This window comes from Cyprinus carpio, chromosome A7 (genome assembly GCF_018340385.1).
Source record: "Cyprinus carpio isolate SPL01 chromosome A7, ASM1834038v1, whole genome shotgun sequence".
Taxonomy (NCBI): Eukaryota; Metazoa; Chordata; class Actinopteri; order Cypriniformes; family Cyprinidae; genus Cyprinus; species Cyprinus carpio.
In genome coordinates, this window is record NC_056578.1 from 20,216,800 (window position 1) to 20,239,334 (window position 22,535).

Here is a 22,535-nt window from a genome sequence, read left to right on the forward strand (position 1 = left end):
TAGAGCCAAAGGAACATGTGTTTTTTTTACTTGCCTGGTTAAAAGTAAATGTGTTTTAATTGAGGAATGTTCACATTCTCAGTGAGGAAGGGTCGTACACTGCACATACTCTATTTATACTGGACCCCTATATAAATATACAAACTTAACACAGTTATGAAAAATTGAAACACACTGACCCACATATGTGGATTCAAAATTACCTTAATTCATTGTTCAGGTTTAAAAGCAGCTTGGTATCAAGTTGAGAAATCTCCTTTGTGCTCTTGCAGGTCAGCCTCAAATTAAAGATAAATGTTTGAGTATGAGAGCATGCTGTTTCCAGCAAGGGAGACATAAATACCAAATTAATTTGAGCAACATTAATTCATTCTGTTGAATGAATCTGAATTAATGTATTGTATTTGTTGACTTGCCTAAATGCTTTATCTATTGAATGTGGTTGAATTATTGATTTAAGGGCCCTGTCAATGTTACTTAAGAAAATCAATATCCAGGATGACATTGAAAGGCATTGGTTGATTAAACTTAGTTTTTATTTAACCATATGTATTTAGCGATTTATCGTTTGTGTTTGCCCAGTATGACAGCTCCTTGAGTGCCAAATCAGCATATTAGAATGATTTCTGAACAATCATGTGACACTGGAGACTGGAGAAATGATGCTGAAAATTCAGCTTTGCCATCGCATGAATAAATTACATTTTAAAATACATAAAAATAGAAATCAGTTATTTTAAATTGTAATAATATTTTACAAGGTTACCATTTTCACTGTATTATTGTTTAAATATATGCTGCCTTATTGAGCATAAGATACTTATTTCAAAAACGTGAAAAAAATCTCACAGACCCTAAACTTTTAAACAGTAGCATATACATGGATGCAGTGTTATTATAGACATCTTTGTTGTTTAAAAGCTTTAGCTGAAGTTCACTCAAAAATGACAATTCTGTCATCAGTGTTGGATATTTATTTAATATAAAATATGTAATGGTGGAAGAAAAAACAACTGCAGATGGACAAGAAAGAGGTATCCAGACTTTTAAAGAAAGAAGAAAGCATTCTGAAGTACAAATAATTAATTTATTATTCGATTAAAACTGTGTATTAAGATTCAAATGATGTTAGAGTTGGTTTAATTCCACTTAGATCAGCTGTGCATTTGACTGAGGCATTGAAACCTTGTGCATCATGTTCACTTTATCCCTTGCGGTCTGTCTTTCTCCTTCTTGATCCCTTCTCAGCTTTTAGACAGTGGTGAGCAGATCAAGTGTCGATCAAAATCTCCCCCCACTAGAGCTGTGTCCATTCACTCTGTCAGCAGGGAGCCAGTCTCTGGGTGTATGTAGCCAGATTACAGTGTTTACAACTGTGTTTCCTCAAGAGCCCTGTGCAGTAAATGAAATTTGACTGAGTGATGTATTTTGGTAAACATGTAATTTAAAAGTGCTGTTCCCATTAATAACATCACATAAAGTAGGTTAAGGTTACTTAAAGAGAGTCAGTGAGTTCAATTGGATGTATTTTTTTATGTTATTTAAATACTATTATACTATTTATGAACATTTTGAATTAGCGTTTATTTTCAGATTTTCATTTTTGTAAATTTTAGTCTTTTTATGTGCTTTTGTCATTTGCATTAGGTGTAATTTTTTATGTCCATTTAGCTTTAATTTTTATGTAAGTTTTAGTCATTTTAGTACATATTTCCATTAGTTGCCAAGGTAACATAATTTTTTTTATTACGTTTTTTAAGTTAATTTCAATTACTGGAAAGTTTCAACAGTTTTAGTTAACATTACCAGCACTTGGATGATTTGAGCTGATCTGCTGATGTGCGACTGTGTGAAAATACATAATTTAAAGTGATTCTTCACCCAAAAATGGAAATGAATCATTTACTCACCCTCATGGCTTTTCAAACCTGTATGACTTTAGCCCTTTTCGGACGGGACTAGTTTTTACTAAACTACATTTGAGTTTCAGTACTTATCACCCAACCTCTGCGATTTTCATGTGCCAATTCGGATGGGACTAACATCTCCTTGTTTATTGCGGAGGGTTGGGAGGTGTTTTGTAGAGGTGATGTAGTTGCGTGAATCACACACGGCACATATATCTAATGAAATATGTATTAATATAATTTAAATTTATTATAAAAACATTATTTAAATAAACTTTAGATGAGTTTATAGAAGTGGCTGCTTATAATAAACAACCAGTCTTAGCAGTTTCTGTGATTTGGCTCTCCTTATTAATTTCATAATTTAATTTTTTTTGTCGGATACAATCCATAGTGATAGGTGCAGCAAATGGTAGCTCAGGTAGGCCAAAGAACACGAGGAATAGCGTTGGGATAATGCAGTATCAGCAGTCACAGTCATTTGCATTTGGACAGGATTAGATTTCTCAGAGGACCACAGAGTTTGCCGAGGTTGTATCAGAAAAACACAGACTTAGCAGATTCGCATGGGAATAAAATCTCCAAGTATACAAATTTCTCTAATGTCCCCCTGGAAAACTAGTCCCGTCCGAATAGGGCTTTTGTTTTGTATGTGTAGTAATGTAGGAGTTGTTTTTTTGAAAGATGTTATGCATTAGAGTGTATATATTGAGTAAACTATGCTTTAAATACTTTTTTTTGAATGTAAGACACTGCATATTTAATATGTAGTTTGCATATTGTGTTGACACTATTTTCCCTTGTGTCTGTTCTGCTCCAGCAGCTTATGTAGAGTGTGTTTGGGAGGGTCTTTGAGTTGTGGGTGTGGACAGAACTTTCTGAGTGACAGACAGGCAGGCAGTGTGAGAGGGGAGGGGCAGAGAGTGAGTGGGCGGTCTCTAACTCGTGAGCTGCTGCAGTGTGTTGCGGAGTGTGTCAGTGTGTTGGAGACCTACAGTTTGGAAGGGTGCGTGAGAAACACACACAAAAACTTGCCCATTCAGCACGCATGCACACACACTCACACGCAACCACGGCACGGGAGGCCGCCGGACTCTCTGGAAAATGACTCTAATGAAGGGAAGAACAATCAGCCTACAGCATGGTGAGTACAGACAACTCTGGAGTTGTGTGGTGCTAATGGCTTTACCTTACGGGGGTTGAGATGAGGGAGGGGTGGGAGACGGTGGTTGGGGGGGGGGGTAGGTTGAGGTTACTGTTACTGTTTTTAGGAGTTTTACTGTACTGCTGCTGATTGACTAAAACATATACAGGACCTTTAGTCACTGTGTGTTTTTAATGAATAAATGGTCAGAGTGTGTGTTGGTGGTGGTCTGTACTGTCCTTGACGCAGGTAAAGCAGCCGAGGAGAGTGAAACTGTGGATTCAGCATGAATACGCTCTGCTGAGAGCTGACTACATGCTGCTGTTTTTCTGTAGGGTTCATGGAGCCGGTTTGACTGTGTCTGTGTGTGACCTCTCTTCATGACTGTTGGGGTCTTCCAAATGTGTGTGTGCTCAGGCCTGTCACGCCAGCTGTTCTCTGCATTACACTCATCTCCTTTACATCTCAGTGAGCCTATAAAGAGGTCAACCACGCAGAGAGGAAGGAAAGTGTGTATGTGTGTACCATACTCTTGGCCTTTCGTTCTCTTAAAGGTGACTGCTGCCTTGAAGGTGAAGAGAGAAGTCGGTATGTTTCATCTGAAACCATATTTTCTTCCTCTTCATCGGGTTTGAATGTGTGGATTCGATTTAGCTTCATCTTTTGTGTTTGGGTTTGCCGGGTTGATATTGAAAATGAGCCCAGAAGGAAAGAATGGGAGGCGAAAGAGGGGCAAAATTAAGTGTTTGGAGTAGAAGTACATTGTTATTAGTATACTCATATGCACATCCATCAGTCCAAACCACAATTACGCTCCGAGCAGGTTGCACTGAATCAAAAACATTCATAGTTCTTACCCTTTACCAGGAACTTCCTCTGACCTGGAGTGTATCGTCTCCAAGAGCGCTGATAGGTTTGTCCTGTGAGCATTCGCTTTGTCCTTGTAATTGAGTGAGCTGGGTAAAATTTACAAAGTTAATCTAAACATCCAGTCCCTCAAACCGGCCAAGCTGCATGTGGTTCAGTTTTCAGGAAACACTGCAGCTCTGGCTCAGTGATCTGCAGCTTACAATAGCTGTAGAGGTAACTGGAAACAAATGCGTTTAAAAGCAAAAGAGCCTACCGCTCGTTCATTTAAACCCACCACTGTTTGTCAAGATGTCGGAGGCCTAAATTAGGCCCATTTATTGTGGGGTTTTTTGTGTGTCTCAGGACAACTTGGCAGTGAGGCGATCTTTAATTTGACCCACCTCGCTGTGGAGACATTTGTCCAAGGGTCACTGGGTTATCTAGTAGTTGTGTTTAAAGAGCAGGTTTACTCAGATGTTTTAGAGAGGTCTGAGGTTTGTCCAGATCTCTTGTCAGGTAGAGGCCTGCTCTGATGTGTTAAACTTTAACCCTTTCGAGTAACGCTGCATGCTTCTAAGACTCTTGACTGAAGAATTTCATCTCTGTTCTTTAGGGGTTTCATGAGAAATGCAGCTGCAGGGCTTTTTATGACTAGAGAGTCTCAACAGTAATAACTAACACCTATGATATTAAATCTGTAGGCGTAGGCATGTGTGTGTGTGTGTGTGTGTGTGTGTGTGTGTGTGTGTGTGTGTGTGTGTGTGTGTGTGTGTGTGTGTGTGTGTGTGTGTGTGTGTGTGTGTGTGTGTGTGTGTGTGTGTGTGTGTGTGTGTGTGTGTGTGTGTGAAAAGATGAATTTTCAATTGTCATTACTCCATTCTTCAGTGTCATATGAGCCTTCATTCTATCATTCCAATATGCTGAATTGGTGCTCAAGAAACATTTATTGTGATTATCAATGTTGAAAACAGTTGTGCTACTTATCTTACTAAATCTTACAGACTCCAAACTCCTGCTGAGGTAGAAGAATGCTTGTGATGCTTCTCCTGATCAGACCTGTTCAATACAGAGTATAAAACATGATCACAGCATTCTCTTTCTCGCTCTCTTTGTTGACTAAAGACCTTTAGGGTTAATTTTGTCCTACATGCTTGTAAATCACTGCGCACTGGTCATCTTTGGGACAGACGTTACATACAGACACAACTCAAGATGTGGGGTAGTGACAGAGCACTATGCAATGCTAAGGATTTCATTGTTTTCTCCTGTGTACACTGTAACCAAGCTGTAATGTATGGGATCAAGCTTTGACTTGTTTCCTTTGAGGCATTAATGCTAATCATAAGTCATTTTCATGCCATTTCATCACCTCACACGTTGAAGTTACAGACTGTCTCCATTTTTTAGTAAATTGTCATTAATGTCAATACCTGATATGGTCTATATGTAAGTAGTCAGACAAGAATGTAAAAAACATGACAGATATTCCATACCTGTATGCATTTCATAATTCTCTACATTTTTTTTAACAGAGAAAAGCCATACAGGTTGGGTTTTTTTGTTTCTTTTCTAGAAATCGGGGTTGACAAAGCAGACAACAGATCTCTCAAATTTAATATAACCGCATACTGTTATGGATCTTGTTTGGGTGGTTCTTTCTGCTTCAAGAATGCTGTCACACCCTTTTGGTCTCTTTTCTTTAACATAGTAATCCCAACACACTAGGCAGGAAAGAAAAACTGTTCCGTGTGGACCATTTGAGGAGGAAATGAATGGTTCATTTGTAGAGGAACGGATGAAAAGGAGGACCATAAATATAACCGTGTTTACACATTTTAGTGACATGTAAACACACGTTTAGGTGAATTCCCACTGTCCATTTCATCCCATGACCTATTTAAGCAGTGGGCAGAAATGTTGTGTCCATAATCACTGTGATAACACAGGCTATCCCTGAAATTCTGTGTCAGACCGCAAATTGGGAAAGTCACCATTAACTGAAATTCTCACTGACCTGTTAGCTTACACAGAAAGTTGTTAAATATACTTGCCATTAGAAGCACAAATCTACGTTCAGTTGAAGTCTAAACTTATAGGATGTGTAAAGCATAACTGAACATACTATGTTGTCATGTGATCTTCTAAATTGTGTTTATCTTCACAGTTGGTGCCCATTGCTTGTGTCAAAGTCAAACATTGGGAACCCCCCAAATTTATGTAACCCCTTCCACATGACCCTACACTGTCACATCCTGCTGAGTTCAGCCCCAGACAGTGTCGCCACACAATTCAGCTCTCAGCCAATGGAGTCTTGCTTCACAATAGAAGAGACCATGACTCAATCCATCAGTGGCAGAGGGCCAAAAGTCAACGTTGTTTTGTGTTTAGCTCATGAATAGGCTTTGATCTCAATGCAACTGCTATGAAGTTGTACACCGTTCTGGAGATTAACCCCAAAGACCTAAGGACTCAGGATTTGAGTTGTATATTTGACTGATTATGTGCCAGTGAGTTTAGATGGGGGCCTATCTACAGGTTTGGATTTCAGGGAAAGACTGATTAAAATGAGATGGGATTTATTTTGAGGAGACACTTGAAGCTTAGAAGCTAAGCTGTTACAGGGGCCGACCCTGTAAGTCTGGTCTTTGTATGCATTTCATTCATACAAACGTGTATCATTTAGCAACTGGCACTCAGCCATGTCTTAATCCATATTCCCTTATTCAGGATTTATTGAAGTAGACATGATTTTACCTGAGAATTAATTAGTTTAATTATGCATGTTGTAGATCGTATTGTGAACAAATCATCCATGTGTGCTCCACCCCCCCCCCCCCCACCATAGGTTTAATCAAAATATCATAATTGTCTTTCAGTAAAAAACAAAAAAAATCCAAAACAAAACAACAGACTTCTCTCTGGTGATGTATGTTGGACTTCTCCATTCATGTAGTCAACTTAAACCTCATTCCTGCACAATTGACTGCAAACTCATTTTTGAATGCAACACTCACACCTCAAAATCCAATCATCAACCAATACATAGAACTAATTTTTGCCCTATATGTTTTTTTTTCCAATAATCCATTTCATGTATATGGAAGAAAAGGTCTGTTGCTACTTCTGTTTCATCGCAACTTAAGGATTGCTATATTCCTATTCAATATAATGGACTTTGTGACCTGATAGTCCCAACTAAGGTCCCTCTGTTGTACTGCCTACTCATTGGATTTAAGCAGTAGCACTTGTAACATGGTATTAATTTTGTGTACCAAGGTACTTCAAAGAACATCGTAGTATTGCCATAGCAAATACCCCATAGTAGTAGTGCAGTGATTTCATCAAAATTCTCGGTATTGCAGAATGTAGTTTGCCATCCCGTCCTAACCTGCTGGACAAGGTTTTGTGATTTGATTGCAAAATTGGGTAAGATCATTAGATGATCAGTTGCCTGTTTATTCTCTGTTGGATGTGTTAGTAAGATAAGACAAACAGAAACAAACACACACATCAATTGGTCACACTCTTCAAAGCTCTAAAGGATGACTGTGGGCTCCAAATGGTGCTAATGATGCACATTTGATTGTTGTGATTAGACAGCTGTATATAGATGGAGCCTCTTATGAGTCTTGATTTCACGCACATTGTTTACAGCTTGATGCCAACGCAGTGACAGTGTGAATCAGAGCGCTGGCCTGACGCCTCTGGGTCAGCATGTGGGCCGTCTGAAGACTGCCCCTCTTCAAGCATTCAGAGAACTCTGATGTGATACTCTATACTGCTGTCACCAGAGTACTGTTTTTCAATACTTCTATATCTGTTTGTCAGCACAATGCACAGCTTTATGTAAAAAAAGACAGGGATTCAGAATGGAAGACAATTCATTTGACAAAGTTAAGAAGGGCCTTAAGGCTGTCAATCAGTCTTGACCAGATGTAACGTTTTGTTGATTACTTGGTTTATTTCTGCAGAAATGTGCTGAGTAGCTTCACCCACAATGAATAGCATTGGTCCAGCGTCATACAACCTTATATAATATACATCAGCTCTGTTCTGATTGGCACAGCATATCATTTTTCCATTTGGACCAACAAATTTCTTGTCACTGGAAACTTACCACAGTGTGTCTAGTTAGGACACTGAGTCAAAAATGCATGTGGGGAGGGTTTGTTGATATCTTTGAGGGCTGTTTGAACAGTTATGACTTGTGTGAGCATCAGGTTTGCTTCCCTGTGGAATGTCAGACAGCTCTCATTTTCTGCTTCACTCACCCCAGGAATGTGATGAGCTCTGTTTTAGCACTTGGCACCATTTTTTCATATTTTTCGTAACTTCTCTAGGGTTTCATAACTCAATCTTAAAGACATAATTGACTAAAAAAAAAACACTCAAAATTTACTCACACTCATGTCATTCCAAACCCTTTTGACTTTTTTTTCTCATACAGAGAGAACACAAAGATGATATTTTGATAAATGTCTTGTTGGTTTTTAAAGCTCGTACAAACTTTTGTGTTCCACAGAAGAAAGTCATTCACACACAGCAACATGTTAGTGAGCATCTATTGCTCTAATGCAGATCTTTTATAAACAAGCAGTAGCATCATGCCAAAATCTCAACCCTGTCTACACAGTTATAAATGAAATGTTACTGACAGCCAGAGTTTAACGTAGTTCCATATTTAGGCCTGTTCTCTAAAATCCTTTCCTGTTCTCTTAAGCAAAATTGTCTCTCTGGGGGTCTGTTTTGTTGGAAAAATGTCTATCCAGGTACCATTTCTGTAGTTAGCCAGTTGATAAATATTTCCCGAATGTGTTTTTCTCAAGCTATATTTAACACTGGAAGGTGTTCCAGGTAGATCTGACCCCATCAGTGATCTGTGAGCGAGTGATCTGAGCATTGGACAATCATTTGATGTGGTGACTGGGAGGTGTCATAGTGCAACAGATGCTTCACCTCTTCAGGAAGTCAGTAGATGGTAAATGTTGACTTGTCCGGGACCTGATTCTTATCAGCCTGCTGATAACAGAGTAGGAAAATGTCTGTATCGGGGGTTAGGAGGAGAGAAAGAGAGAGGTTTATACACCCCTTTTGTGTTCATAATTCCCCATTGCTGTAGCACCATCACATTGTGGCCTGGCAAAGTTTCCGCCCTCTAAACTTCTGTGCCACGCTCATGCACAATAGCCTGGTCACATGATCAGCTGGGACACAGGGACAGAACAAACACTGGAAATGGGAATATTTGTTCTTTCTTTTTGGTACCTCATGTCCCTTTCTCTCTCTGTACCCCTTTTCTGTTTCACTGTGTTGCTCTAATGGACAGCTTGTTCATTTTGTCACTTGTGCTGGGGTGAAAGGTCAGGTCCCCAGTGCTCTGCCCTGCCATACGCTGTCTCTCAGAGTCAGTGTGTGTGTTTTAGTGTGTGCACACATTTGACAGCATTTCTTATTACCTTACACATATGTTAACTTGACCTACATTTTTTATGGATTGTTATCTCTCTAGCTAAGTTATTCCATGTTGTCCTTTTTGATCAGATGGCAGTTTTTAGACATTCCTATCATCTATCCAACCACTATGCTATGCATAGAAATATCTTATTATTATACACAAGCACAGTATGTAAGTTTAAATGCACTTTTTAAAAGTTTGATTGCAATCTTTCAAACGTTCAGTTACACATTGTTTCCTATACTTGACAGATGAAGACTATAGCTCAACTATGCATTATAACTGCACACCTAGATTGTGTTCCATAATGCTACTTTTCAAACATTTTTGTGCCTTAATTTCCTTAAAATGTTGTTCTGTAAGGGTTAAACAGTCAACAGAGGGATTCAGTGTTCCCTTGGGACAGATGCAATTGATTAGATTATTCACCAGTAAGAGTGTGACCCACAGAGATGCTTTATTTAAGTAATTTAATATTGTCTAGCCAAAGGCCAAGCTGCCATCTTAAAAGGGGACAGGCTTGATTTAACAAAGCCGTATGCCGTGCACTCATGTCATGATTATCATTAGTGAGAGCCCATGCCATAAAAAAAACTCCTCCTAACAACAGCCCTAGACACAGACAGCCGCCATTAGACGCTTTGTCACATTCTGGGAAATGGATCAATTCACCATGTATGCCAAGATTTGATATTGTTTTCAAAAATCAAAAACAAAACAAAGGAACTTTGGATTGTTCTTTCTTTCTTTCTTTATTTTTTGAAGCCTCAGTCTTCAAAAGTTAGACCAATTGCAAAAGTCTGATTGCACATTACACAAAGTATAATTAAATAAGCTTACACAGAAACATGTGCTTTGTTGCTAGGAGACGGAGACGTGTGACGAATGAAAACAATATGTGCTCTAAAATCGACCGAAAATATCAAACATGTTTTCTAAGAAACCTGTAAACTCAAATCTGCAGACTGTCTCTGGCTTGTTGGAATAGCATCAACTTCTCCAGAATGTAAATCGGTGGAAAATCAGGGCAAAAATTGTGTAGTGTATTCCAGCCTTAAGTCTGAATAATAATATTGATTATAAAAAAGTACTGACTACTGATTTTTTTCCCAAAATCACTGCAGAAGATGTTAAAAAACTTTCCATCAGATTTTGCCGGGGTTCAGTGTAACGAAGAACAAGTCCAACCACAAGTAAACCACAGAATATCCCCTGACAGAGTGAGGTACAGCTCACTCACACAAGCTCATGAGGCACTGTGTTTATCCTGTAGGCATGACTACAGAGCTTTGCAGAATGATACCACTGTAGACCCAAATCTCACCAACTTGTCTCAGTAATGCCTGAGAGAAAAGACCAAGATGAGTGAAGAGAGAGAGGAATGAGCAGCTTGTGTGGCCATTCAGATCTGGAGAAAATTAAGCCGTCTGCTGCAGACTAACAGTAAATCCCTCTCCTCTCTCAGACTGGGCCCTTCTAGGGTCTCCCTTTCAGCTCACAGAGGAAAAGTCTAAGCTGCTGTTTCTTACCTTTAAAAGGTAAAATGGAGAAGGAATGTGGAATATTTGACTTACTCTTGGAAATGTTTGCTTTTACACTGTTTGAGACAGGAAGTCTGCATTGATTCCTCTTCCTTACTGGGTCAGCACGCTACAGACATTGTCAATATTATAACTGAACATTAGTCATGACGAACACATGAAACAACAGCCGCCTCTAATCAACATCTTTCTCTCATGCCGTGCCACTGTTCAGCTGAGTTTAGCTAGAGTGACGGCTCTTGGAAAAATGATACTGCGATGGCCCGCGATGATGGGTGGTGTGTGTTACTGTGCAGGTTTAAATGGGGATCCTAATGATGTAATGCATTATTCAACAGAGAGAGTCTGCAGGATTTTTGCAGGCCTCAAGGGAGCTTTTCCCCAAGCTCTAGAGCCTGCTCTTTGATTGAAGCCTTCTTGGCACCTCAGTCGGAACTGTTTGAGAGGAAACGCATTCTGTGCTTTTGAAGTCAGTCCTGCTGCCAAACTGTAAAAAAAAACTCATCCCAAATTCTCAAACAACAAAGGACATAATTTGTTGAGAACTCCTGGGTTCTTCCTATTAAAAGAGCCTTTTTTTCTTAGGGTGGAGAACATTTTAATAATCTTTTGTGCAACTGAAAGAAAAATGGAAATGTCGATTCCAATAAAGAACCTTAATATTTAAGAGTGTAGCTGAATCTGAACATTCGTCAAAAACCAATGAAGATCTCACAACCTGGAATTCATTTACTCTTGAAGAGGGCTGTTTAGAATGTATTCTGTGCAAGAAGTGGCTCATACATCTGAAATGACTGATGTTGATGAAGAACATTCAGGCATGCGGATGATGTTTAGACCTGGTAAACATCAGTTGAACTTTCACTTCAAACAACACAGATTCTGCAGTTTAGATTTGTGTAATGTAAAATGAGTTGATCAAATGGAGTTTGTCCTGCTAATGGATCTAATGCATCAATGCCACAGTATTTAACCATGTTTTCAGAGCTGGAGAAACCTAACAAGATAGACCAATGTGTGTTCTTACAGCTCCAGATATGGATCAGTGTATGCGACCGACATAAGACACTCAAACTGATCTGAGGATCAAGATGAGTGTTAAAGAATGATCACGTTTTCATTCTCTTTCTCTTTTCAGATGGTTGAGATGTGTGTGGGGGAATCTCAGTCCCCTGGCTGAGTTACAGCACTGATAACAGTATGGCACAAATGATATTGCCACAAAAGACATGTACTTGGCTATGTAAACAGAGAAATACCATAGCCCAGTGATTCTCAAACATTTCGGCTCCTCTTATCTGAGCTGATATGAAACTTTGGTACTTCCATTGTAATAAAACAAAACTCAAAAATATGATGCCTTTTTTGTGTGTGTGTGTGTGTGTGTTTTAAATATAATTTTAATTAAGAATATAATTATATTATTACATATATATAATTTTAAATGGTAAATAAAATTATGGTTTATTTATAATAATGGATTTTTTTTTTATATTATTATATCATTAAAATAAGTAATTTTAAGACTTCTTATGCCACCCCTGGAACTTGGACAAGGGCACCCTTATTGTTTGATAACAACTGTAATAGATTTTTATTAATTTTATGTGCCAAGTATACATACTGTAGACAAACCCTAACAGAAGCAGCAGTTAGATTGTAAGACATGGTGCTTCTACTAACCAGCTTTAAACATAAAGTGTAGTCACTAGGTTTGCCAAGGATTTCTGTCCAGTAAAATGTTTTTTTTTTCCTCCATTAAAAATATAACATTGATTTTTTGTTGCCTTAGTTTCTGTTGATGCCTTTTTGTATGCAAGAAGTTCTTTCTCATTGCTTCTACGTGACATCTTAAATCTCTCGTCTTCTGTTTTGTGCTGGTGGAATTACAATATTTACCCACAGTGCACCTGTGTGTCTGCTTAGCTCGCAGCTGTGTCGTGTTGTTTTTCAGTTTGTTCATTCCCATGTTCTTTATCTTTCTTACTCTCAACATAAACATCTTCAACTCTGGCTTTGCCATGGTTCCCATATCTTCTATCAGTACCCCAGATTACCATCTACACATTGTGTGCACATATAGGTAATCACACTTCGAGGGGTCTCTAAGGCGATGTCTGAATGTCTCCTCCATCTCTCCTGGGTGACATGCCTCAGTCACTGGATATGCTAGACTGTACTTTTGATCGTTAGTAACCCTAGTAGTTTTGTGAGGTATAGAGCTTCTTTCAGGGCAGTTGTGTGGTTTGGGTGGCACTTAGTAATAATCTATGGGAAATTAGTGATTATGAAAATAATTCAACACAGTTAAGTGTTTTACAAAGAACAGGAGAGGAAGTTTAGATGGACCCACATGGTGAGCGTTATAATTGTCTTTACTGTCACTTAATTAATTAACTGTCTCTTCATTACTTTTTCACCATTAAAATGTAACATTGTGGATTCTGAAATATTCCCGTTAATAATACCCAAATATGATTCCAGTGCATAACATACCACCACTGAGATTTCATGCGAATTTACCTTCATGTTAGCCTGGCGAGTACTGACATGATTGTTGGTTGAGTATTTGCAGTCAACACAATCTGTATTTACTGTACAAAGAAATCATTAATAATTGCATTTATGCTGATATTGATTAATCTGCTGTCAGTCAATAAGCGCAATTAATTATTTTTTTTAAGATATCATGGTTAGGAAGAGCAAATAGATAAAGTAAATTTAGACTAGAGGCCTATTTCTTAAAATGTGGCTGGTGCAGCTGTTATTTTTGGCAGTGTATTCGTCGCTCCCTGCACTGGCTTCAAGAGTCAGGTTTCACCGCCAGTCGCTGTGCTTCTCTGAAGATCGGAAGGCTCATGATGGTGACCACCAGGGATGCTGATCAGCTGTTTTCAGGACATGTGTAGACATGGTAGAAGAAAAGCTTGGTCTGGGTTTTGACAGGGTTCACTTCCAGAGAGTGTGTCTATCTGTGTGCCTGTGTTGGACTTAATACCATTTTGCTAGTTTGGGCAGTATATTGCATTTCATGTAGGATGTCAGATGATCTGTAGCCTAACTGAGGTCATCTTGAATTCTCATTGTTCGTATTAATAATAAAAAAATGTTGCTGTAATTATGTCAGTACTGTTGAGATTGAGATTAAAGAGTTCACAACTGTAGTTTTTGTGCTTCCTCTGATTATTTGTATGTTTCTCTACAGGACTCTGAATCTCTGGACAGCTGTATTCAGAGCACGCTCTCTGCTCTCTACCCTCCATTTGAAGCCACTGCGGCCACCGTGCTATGCCAGGTGTTAGACGTGGTTGAGACAACATACCATGGGGATGGACTACGTTACATCATTGACTTCCTGGTGCCCGCTAAACACATCCTACAGAGCATTCAACAGGATGCATGCGTGAGTATCATATTTCTCTTTTTATTTGTTTATTTGTTCGTTCATTCATTATTATTCTTATAATTTTTTTTTATCATATCAGAAATAAAAAGTGAATAAATCAATTAATAAATCTAAATTAATACAAACCCCAAATCTAGGCTGATAAACTTCATAGACATGCATTCACATGCATTCAACAGGATGAATGTGTGACATATTTCCTTTCATTCTTTTCTTTTCTCTTACTCGCTGTTTAACTCATTCTGTCATTTATCTTAGTGTAACATTTAGGGTAAACGTACCTATTAAGCTTACGTACCCATTAAGCACACTTCCATATTTGAGCTCAAATTATAAAAAGAAAAAATAATGATATCATACTTGACGTCTTAACAAATTGATGTGTTTGTTACTACAAACCTCTTGTAATTTCAAGTCAATCAGATCATTGCACACTTCATGTGTTCACACTGTCTGGAGGCCGTTTTGAAAACTGTCTAAAAACTTTCACCAAAGGAGGAGCACTTTAAATGTAAAATATTTAAACCTTTATTTTGGAGTAAGTTTCACTACTTATTGTAAAATTAAGAGATTAATGTTTAGACTTTTGCATATTAAAACTTGGAACTTGAAAGTGGGAAATAATTACAGTTAGATCCAAAAGATAGTTTTAGCAAAGTTCAGATTAGTTATTATTTTAAGGTGATCTTAAAGGGTACACTACTATGAAAATCACACATCAATAAGAAAAAGTATAATTTCATAGATATTGTTAATGATAGTTGTTCATAATAAAATATGTATGGACTTAATAATACACAACCTAGATTATTTATTTTTCAAAATATTGTCATTTTAATAAATATTACATGAAATTTATTAAAAATTGGTGCTGCTCCCATTAAGCTCAGTGTGCTCTCTATAAGCTCTTCCACATTGAACATCTATATAAATACTTCATAAACAGACTTTAAATATTAACTGATGGTTGTCACTTTAAGTTAAGTCAATCGATTCTCTGCAGAACTCAAATCTGCAGACTGGCTCTGACCTTCGGCAATGGTGTCGACTTCTTCAGACTGTAAATCAGTGGAAAATCGGGGGAAAGATCATGTAGTGTATTTCAGCCTTAAGAGACTATAGATAAGTTGACATCCATTTAATAAGAGGCTTCATGATGAGGCTAGTTTCTGTGTTCATTCCCATGAATGAAATGTTTTATTTTGTTTTATTTGATTTTTGAATTTGTGTTATTGAGCTGAACATGGACTAGTCTAGATGTTGCAATGTGCTTAAGTGACACTTCACTATGACTATATAACTGATTTAGTGTTCTGTTTTTTGTGACTGACTTTGTACCTTCAAAAAAATATTTTTTCAATTATTCTTTAAAAAGGTTGTTTCTAATAAAACTTTGTTTTATTTTATTTTTGAATTTTTTGTGTTTGATTTTTATGTAAATGTACCCATTAAGCACAGCCAGACTTTTTGCATTTAATGATGTATATCTTAATTGAAATAGTTTTGTCATTTAAAATAAAATAAAATATTTTTGTGTGAGAGATAAATCTTTTATTTTAACATAACTTTTTGTACTGAAACCAATATCCTGTGCACTAAAAATGTCTCAATGTAGATTTTGGTGAGCTTAATAGGTACGTTTACCCTACAACCTTTTTGTGTTCATGATTTCTCTTTTAGCCTCTGGTTGTGTTTTGTCATGTCGTATTCTGTGTGTCATGCTTTGTTAGCTGAGCCCCAACTCATCATTAGTCATCATGAGGGTGGTCCAGAACACACACACGTATGTTTAAACAAAAGGCACAGCAAGCCTATTGGCCTGAATGTTAGTGCTTCATGTTTTGGTTATTTGAGAAGAAGCCCCTAGAATATGGAAGCATATAGGTAGGAAAATTAAATTTAAAATGCAATATGCAAAATGGCAATGCAATATTCATAATGGCAATGTATTTCTGTGTTTAAATTTACGTTTTCCATTACCCATATGTGCAAAGTTTGGTTCAGATTAATTTACATTTTCCATTTCCAACAATAGTCTTAATATGTAAATTGCACACTAATTTTAATTAATGCGGCCTTATGTCTCACGTGGGATGAGGAGGATTAATAATAAAAAAACAATAATTTTAACGCTTTATAAGTTGTGAAATGAAAATGAAAATGTATAACCCACATTGATTTGATATGTGCATGTCCAAGCAGAAATAGTAGCAAAATGATCATTTAAATGCTATTTGTCCTAAATGCATTTAGACTAACAGTTAGGACACTTAGGATTGCATTTTCATCATGATGCTGTGGGATATTTGTAGCAAAATTCAGTGCGGTTTTGAAAATGCATTCCGAGCTGACCAGGCCTACCCTCCGTCAGTCATTGCTTCAAGGCAGGGATTGGCAGAAGCGTGCTACGTTTGGATCGTTTGAAACATGGCGGATCTGATAAGATCGTTGAATTCACTGGTAGATGAAGTGGAGCGTGAACAGAGAAATATATGCGTCACGCTGCAGGATATGCTGTTTCCGTTCAGATCAAATCACAACAATGTAGAAAACAGCGTATCTGGCGTGATGCAGCTGACACAGAACAGCATACGTTCTTTACAGGGTGATGCTGAGGAGGCAAATTGTTCAATAAAGTCTTTTTTTGGGCACAAAAAGTATTCTCGTAGCTTATTTTACCAATCTCCTTGCTACGTTTCTGGACTTGGGAACATTTCAGTTGCGTTGCTGTCTATGCAGGGTTAGACAGCTCTCAGATTCCATCAAGAATATCTTAATTTGTGTTCCGAAGATGAACAAAGCTCTTACGGGTTTGAAATGACATGAGGGTGAGTAATTAATGACAGAATTTTCATTTTTGGGTGAACTAACCCTTTAACATAATAAATATCTAAATAGAAAAATTAGTTTCTGCATGTTCTAATGAGTGATATTGTTTCAAATCAAGAAATAGGTTTGGGTTGCCTGATAATATCAATAATAATTCAGTCATGACAACTCTCGGAAAGGATTGTAAAAGCTTTATTGATAAAATTAGAAAAGCATGGGTTTGGTCTTGGCGGACTAGATCTGCTGTGCTGCAGCTGCTGCAGAGCAAGTAGACTTGCTTTGACTAAATGCACAGATCATAAAATAAAAGGAAACATGCTGCTACTGCTGCTAGAGAGAGAGGAAGATCCCCCCGTAGCAGATCTAGACAGGTGGTGCTGGGGTGGCAGTGGGCTAGCAAGAGGATACACATTGGGCGCAGGTGTGGTGAGCATGGAATGTGTCCAGTTTATAGGCACACGGTAATTATAATTAGAGCCTGATTGGCTGGGAACGTGATTTTGAATGAACCAATTAGAGCGCCAATAGAGTTTCATGGCTGAACTACTCATTAATATCACATTTTATATCACGTCTGTTAGAAATGCACATTTGATAGTAGCTTGAGTTGGGAAGTAGAGGTAAATTTTTGTTCATTATCAACATCTGTTAAAATTGTAGCAACCTCAGTTTTACAGTAAATGGTTAAATTTATTCTGAGCAAGTTTTTATTTATTTATTTATTTTTAAATTAAGCATTGGTCTCCCACTACAATTATATACCATTACTCCGTTAATAAAATTCAGTGTGAATATCCCAAATTCCTACCACAATACCATGGTGCAGTGACTGTTACTACAGTAAATCCATGGTAAATGATGGCGATGTATAGATTGTCTCATTGCACACAGTGTTTCTCCTGTAGTTGACTGGGGGGCGCCGCAGGAAAGTTTTTTTTTTTTTTGTCGGCAGTGACCATCGTGCTCTCCTACACCCATATATTAAGCGGAACACAATTTAAGATATTTTGGATGAAAACCGGGAGGCTTGAGACTGTCCCATAGACTGCCAAATAAGTAACACTGTCAAGGTTACTATCTAAAATATCGCCTAGGGCACCAACAGAGCCTGGGCCGGCCCTGCAGTAAAGTGTAGCTAGCTTTCTAAGTTTCTGCAATATCCTGTAATTGTAACACTCTGAGGTTACTTGAATGCTATTTGGCGGAGTAAAAACAGACATTGGCCCTCCAGGAGCCTGACTGAGAGCCCTGACATCAGCTCTTCACATTAATTGAATAAGATTTATCTGCACCTGTACATCTTAAAATGAGCTCACAAATAAAAGTTCCAGCTTGATGCATACAATTTTGAAGTAGGCTTGAGGAAACCCGAATGGAAAGCTTTAAGTAGTTGTACAGCTTGAAGTGTGAAGCTTGTTCTCGTACACACATATGTACTATTTATGGCAGGATGAATAGTTTTGCTACAAATATCCCACAGCGTCATGATGAAAATGCAAAGTGTCCTAACTGTTAGTCTAAATGCATTTAGGACAAATAGCATTTAAATGAGCATTTTGCTACTATTTCTGCTTGGACATGCACATATCAAATCAGTGTGGGTTATACATTTTGATTTTCATTTCGCAACTTATAAAGCGTTAAAATTAGCGTGCAATTTACATCTTAAGACTAATGTTGGAAATAGAAAATGTAAATTATATACTTTCATTTTGCTTTTGCACCAAACTTTGCACATATGGGTAATGGAAAATGTAAATTTAAATACAGAAACACATTGCCATTTTGAATATTTTATTGCCATTTTGCATATTGCATATTAAATAGAATTTTGCTACCTATATGATTCCATACTAGAAGTTCTATCAACACTGCAGAGCGCTGGGATCTTTCCCAGCCAGATCTGTATGGATACACATATTCACATGCACTACAGGTCCTTCTCAAAAAATTAGCATATTGTGAAAAAGTTCGTTATTTTCCATAATGTAATGATAAAAATTAAACTTTCATATGTTTTAGATTCATTGCACACCAACTGAAATATTTCAGGTCTTTTATTGTTTTAATACTGATGATTTTGGCATACAGCTCATGAAAACCCAAAATTCCTATCTCAAAAAATTTGCATATTTCATCCGACCAATAAAAGAAAAGTGTTTTTAATACAAAAAAAAGTCAACCTTCAAATAATTATGTTCAGTTATGCACTCAATACTTGGTCGGGAATCCTTTTGCAGAAATGACTGCTTCATGTGTGGTGTGGCATGGATGCAATCATCCTGTGGCACTGCTGAGGTGTTATGGAGGCCCAGGATGCTTCGATAGCGGCCTTAAAGCTCCAGTATGTGACTTTTGTAATTGACCACAAGAGGGCGCATTTCCAACAATAACAAAGGCGAAGCTTGATGACGCTATGAAGCAGGTGACGATGGGAGATGTCGTTTTTAATGCGTTTTCACCATAGCAATGTATCTAAATTGGATAAACGAATCATGATCACAGATGAGGTAATTTATTCGTTTTTGTATTACCTGTATATATGATCGTATTATTTTATGTCATCATAATTAATGAACTGCAAGGAACGTGAAATGTTATACTATATTATCCCGTTACAACTTACAGCTATTTGTTAAATGATTTGTTGGGTTAATGTTGTGCAGTGTTACATGTTTATGGTTAATGCCGTGTTGTTTAACATGCTCAAACCAATCGTTCTAAAAGTAAATTTGAACGAACATTTGCAAGTAATGACTAAATATATTTTTAACAACACATATCCGATTGTATTTAATTGTACTGCCATAATCTCGGTCACCACACGTGATAAAAATCCTTACCTTAGTACGCTTAAAGGAGCAATATAACTTACGTTTTACTGGCACTTCAATATTCGCCAAAGAGTTATCGTGATCCATAACAATGACAACCAAACCATACGCGCGGCTATAACATAACCACCACTTCCGCATTTGACCATGTGATATTCCGGTGTGGTGGAACATCACGGTCTACACCGGAAAAAATGTATAGAGCGGACATTGCGTCACTGAGAGGCGACATATTTTTTTCCGGGACGGCCAGTTATTTAAAATCGGAATTTCTCTGAAATAAAAAATCTTTGGAGACTTTTGAGATATTGTAAGTACACAACTGGAGGAAATATATCACACTGTGCAAGTTATTTTCGGAAATTTTTTATTACAAAATTCCTACATATTGGAGCTTTAAGCTCATCCAGAGTGTTGGGTCTTGCGTCTCTCAACTTTCTCTTCACAATATCCCACAGATTCTCTATGGGGTTCAGGTCAGGAGAGTTGGCAGGCCAATTGAGCACAGTAATACCATGGTCAGTAAACCATTTACCAGTGGTTTTGGCACTGTGAGCAGCTGCCAGGTCGTGCTGAAAAACGAAATCTTCATCTCCATAAAGCTTTTCAGCAGATGGAAGCATGAAGTGCTCCAAAATCTCCTGATAGCTAGCTGCATTGACCCTGCCCTTGATAAAACACAGTGGACCAACACCAGCAGCTGACATGGCACCCCAGACCATCACTGACTGTGGGTCCTTGACACTGGACTTCAGGCATTTTTGGCATTTCCTTCTCCCCAGTCTTCCTCCAGACTCTGGCACCTTGATTTTCCGAATGACATGCAAAATTTGCTTTCATCCGAAAAAAAAGTACTTTGGACCACTGAGCAACAGTCCAGTGCTGCTTCTCTGTAGCCCAGGTCAGGCGCTTCTGCCGCTGTTTCTGGTTCAAAAGCACACGCCTGTGCACGGTGGCTCTGGATGTTTCTACTCCAGACTTAGTCCACTGCTTCCGCAGGTCCCCCAAGGTCTGGAATCGGTCCTTCTCCACAATCTTCCTCAGGGTCCGGTCACCTCTTCTCGTTGTGCAGCATTTTTTGCCACACTTTTTCCTTCCCACAGACTTCCCACTGAGGTGCCTTGATACAGCACTCTGGGAACAGCCTATTCGTTCAGAAATTTCTTTCTGTGTCTTACCCTCTCGCTTGAGGGTGTCAATGATGGCCTTCTGGACAGCAGTCAGGTCGGCAGTCTTACCCATGATTGCGGTTTTGAGTAATGAACCAGGCTGGGAGTTTTTAAAAGCCTCAGGAATATTTTGTTTTTGTTTTGTTTTGATTTGTTGATTCAGATGATTAGGTTAATAGCTCGTTTAGAGAACCTTTTCATGATATGCTAATTTTTTGAGAAGGACCTGTACACAGCTGTATACACACACACGTTCTTTTCACTCGACTTCAGCTGCTGGTCCCTCAGTTACAGTTTTCTTTGTGACGCCCCCATATGCTACACGCACAGCATACTTTACTCCAAGTGACAAGGAGTGGACAGGAAATGATGGATAGATGGAGATCAGGAAATAGCAAGAGCCGGGCTCAAATTCACACTACACACAGCTTTGACTAATATCAATTGAGAGGCCAATTGTAGTCTGTTTAACAAGTATGCTTAACAGAGCAGAGTTAAAATCACGTTTTTTTTCTGTTAATCTGACTTGTACAATATGACATTTTAAGGAAGTCATTAACTGCCTTTTTATTATTTTGTACTCTTCTCTGAAGTCCTCTTATAATTTAGAAGAAAAAGGCTATTTTCTGTCCTGTTTTGACCCCCTCATCGGAACACTCTGTTTGTATAGGTGTGGCGGGTGTAGACTCTGAAGTAAAATGCCCACTTTACGCCCACAGTGCCAATATAATCGGCATTGCATCGTCTTTTAGTTTCAATCTTTCTGAAAATGAATCCACAGTAAAATTAAGTTAACAAAGGACCAAGTTCTTACTGACGCAGTCTGAATCTTTATTAAAAATAAAGTTCATCCACTCTCTCCTAATGTTGGGATCAAAAGGAAGGCAATGCAGACATGTGTTTTTCCACAACTTGGCACTGCACAGTGTCTTCTTGTTGTCTTCAGAGCCATCTTTATCATTTGATTTCAGCATAGACCTGCATTTGCCTCTCTCGTTATCTACACTAGATGCATGAATCGGTGGGCGGGGCTAAATAGGCAGTGATGTAGAAGCAGGCGTTGATCTTCTTCTGTGGAAGCAGTGTTTAGCCACACTATTATGTCATAAAGTGACACGTTACACAACCTGACATTTTGGCAGATTCGCTTCAATATAAGCTATTTTTCGACTAATGAGAAAGTTTTGAGTTCTGAAACATACAGAATGTTTTTATATTACAATGACCTTTTATTTGTCAATAGATCAAGGGAATTAAAATTTCTCAGTTCATGACCCCTTTAAAAAGATGACTTGTGGTTTTAGTCTGACTGAAATCAAACATTTAAAGTGCATGTGAAGACTTCATGACTTCGTATGATTCTGAGAACAGAAAGACCTCAGAAATTCCCATCATCTCACA

General features: G+C 38.1%; 1 protein-coding gene across 4 annotated transcripts in view; it reads left to right on the forward strand.

Annotated features, from left to right (window-relative positions):
* The first annotated feature begins 2,868 nt into the window (after positions 1 to 2,868).
* plekhg4 (pleckstrin homology domain containing, family G (with RhoGef domain) member 4) overlaps positions 2,869 to 22,535 on the forward strand; it is a 67,666-nt gene continuing 47,999 nt past the window's right edge. For 3 of the 4 annotated variants that reach the window (XM_042760285.1, XM_042760286.1, XM_042760287.1), the window contains exons 1-2: positions 2,869 to 3,051; positions 14,102 to 14,299. In XM_042760285.1, the coding sequence (XP_042616219.1) occupies positions 3,049 to 3,051; positions 14,102 to 14,299 (201 nt within the window). In that variant the 5' untranslated portion in view covers positions 2,869 to 3,048. The remainder of the gene's footprint in view (positions 3,052 to 14,101; positions 14,300 to 22,535) is intronic. The other variant, XM_042760288.1, reaches the window with a different exon arrangement.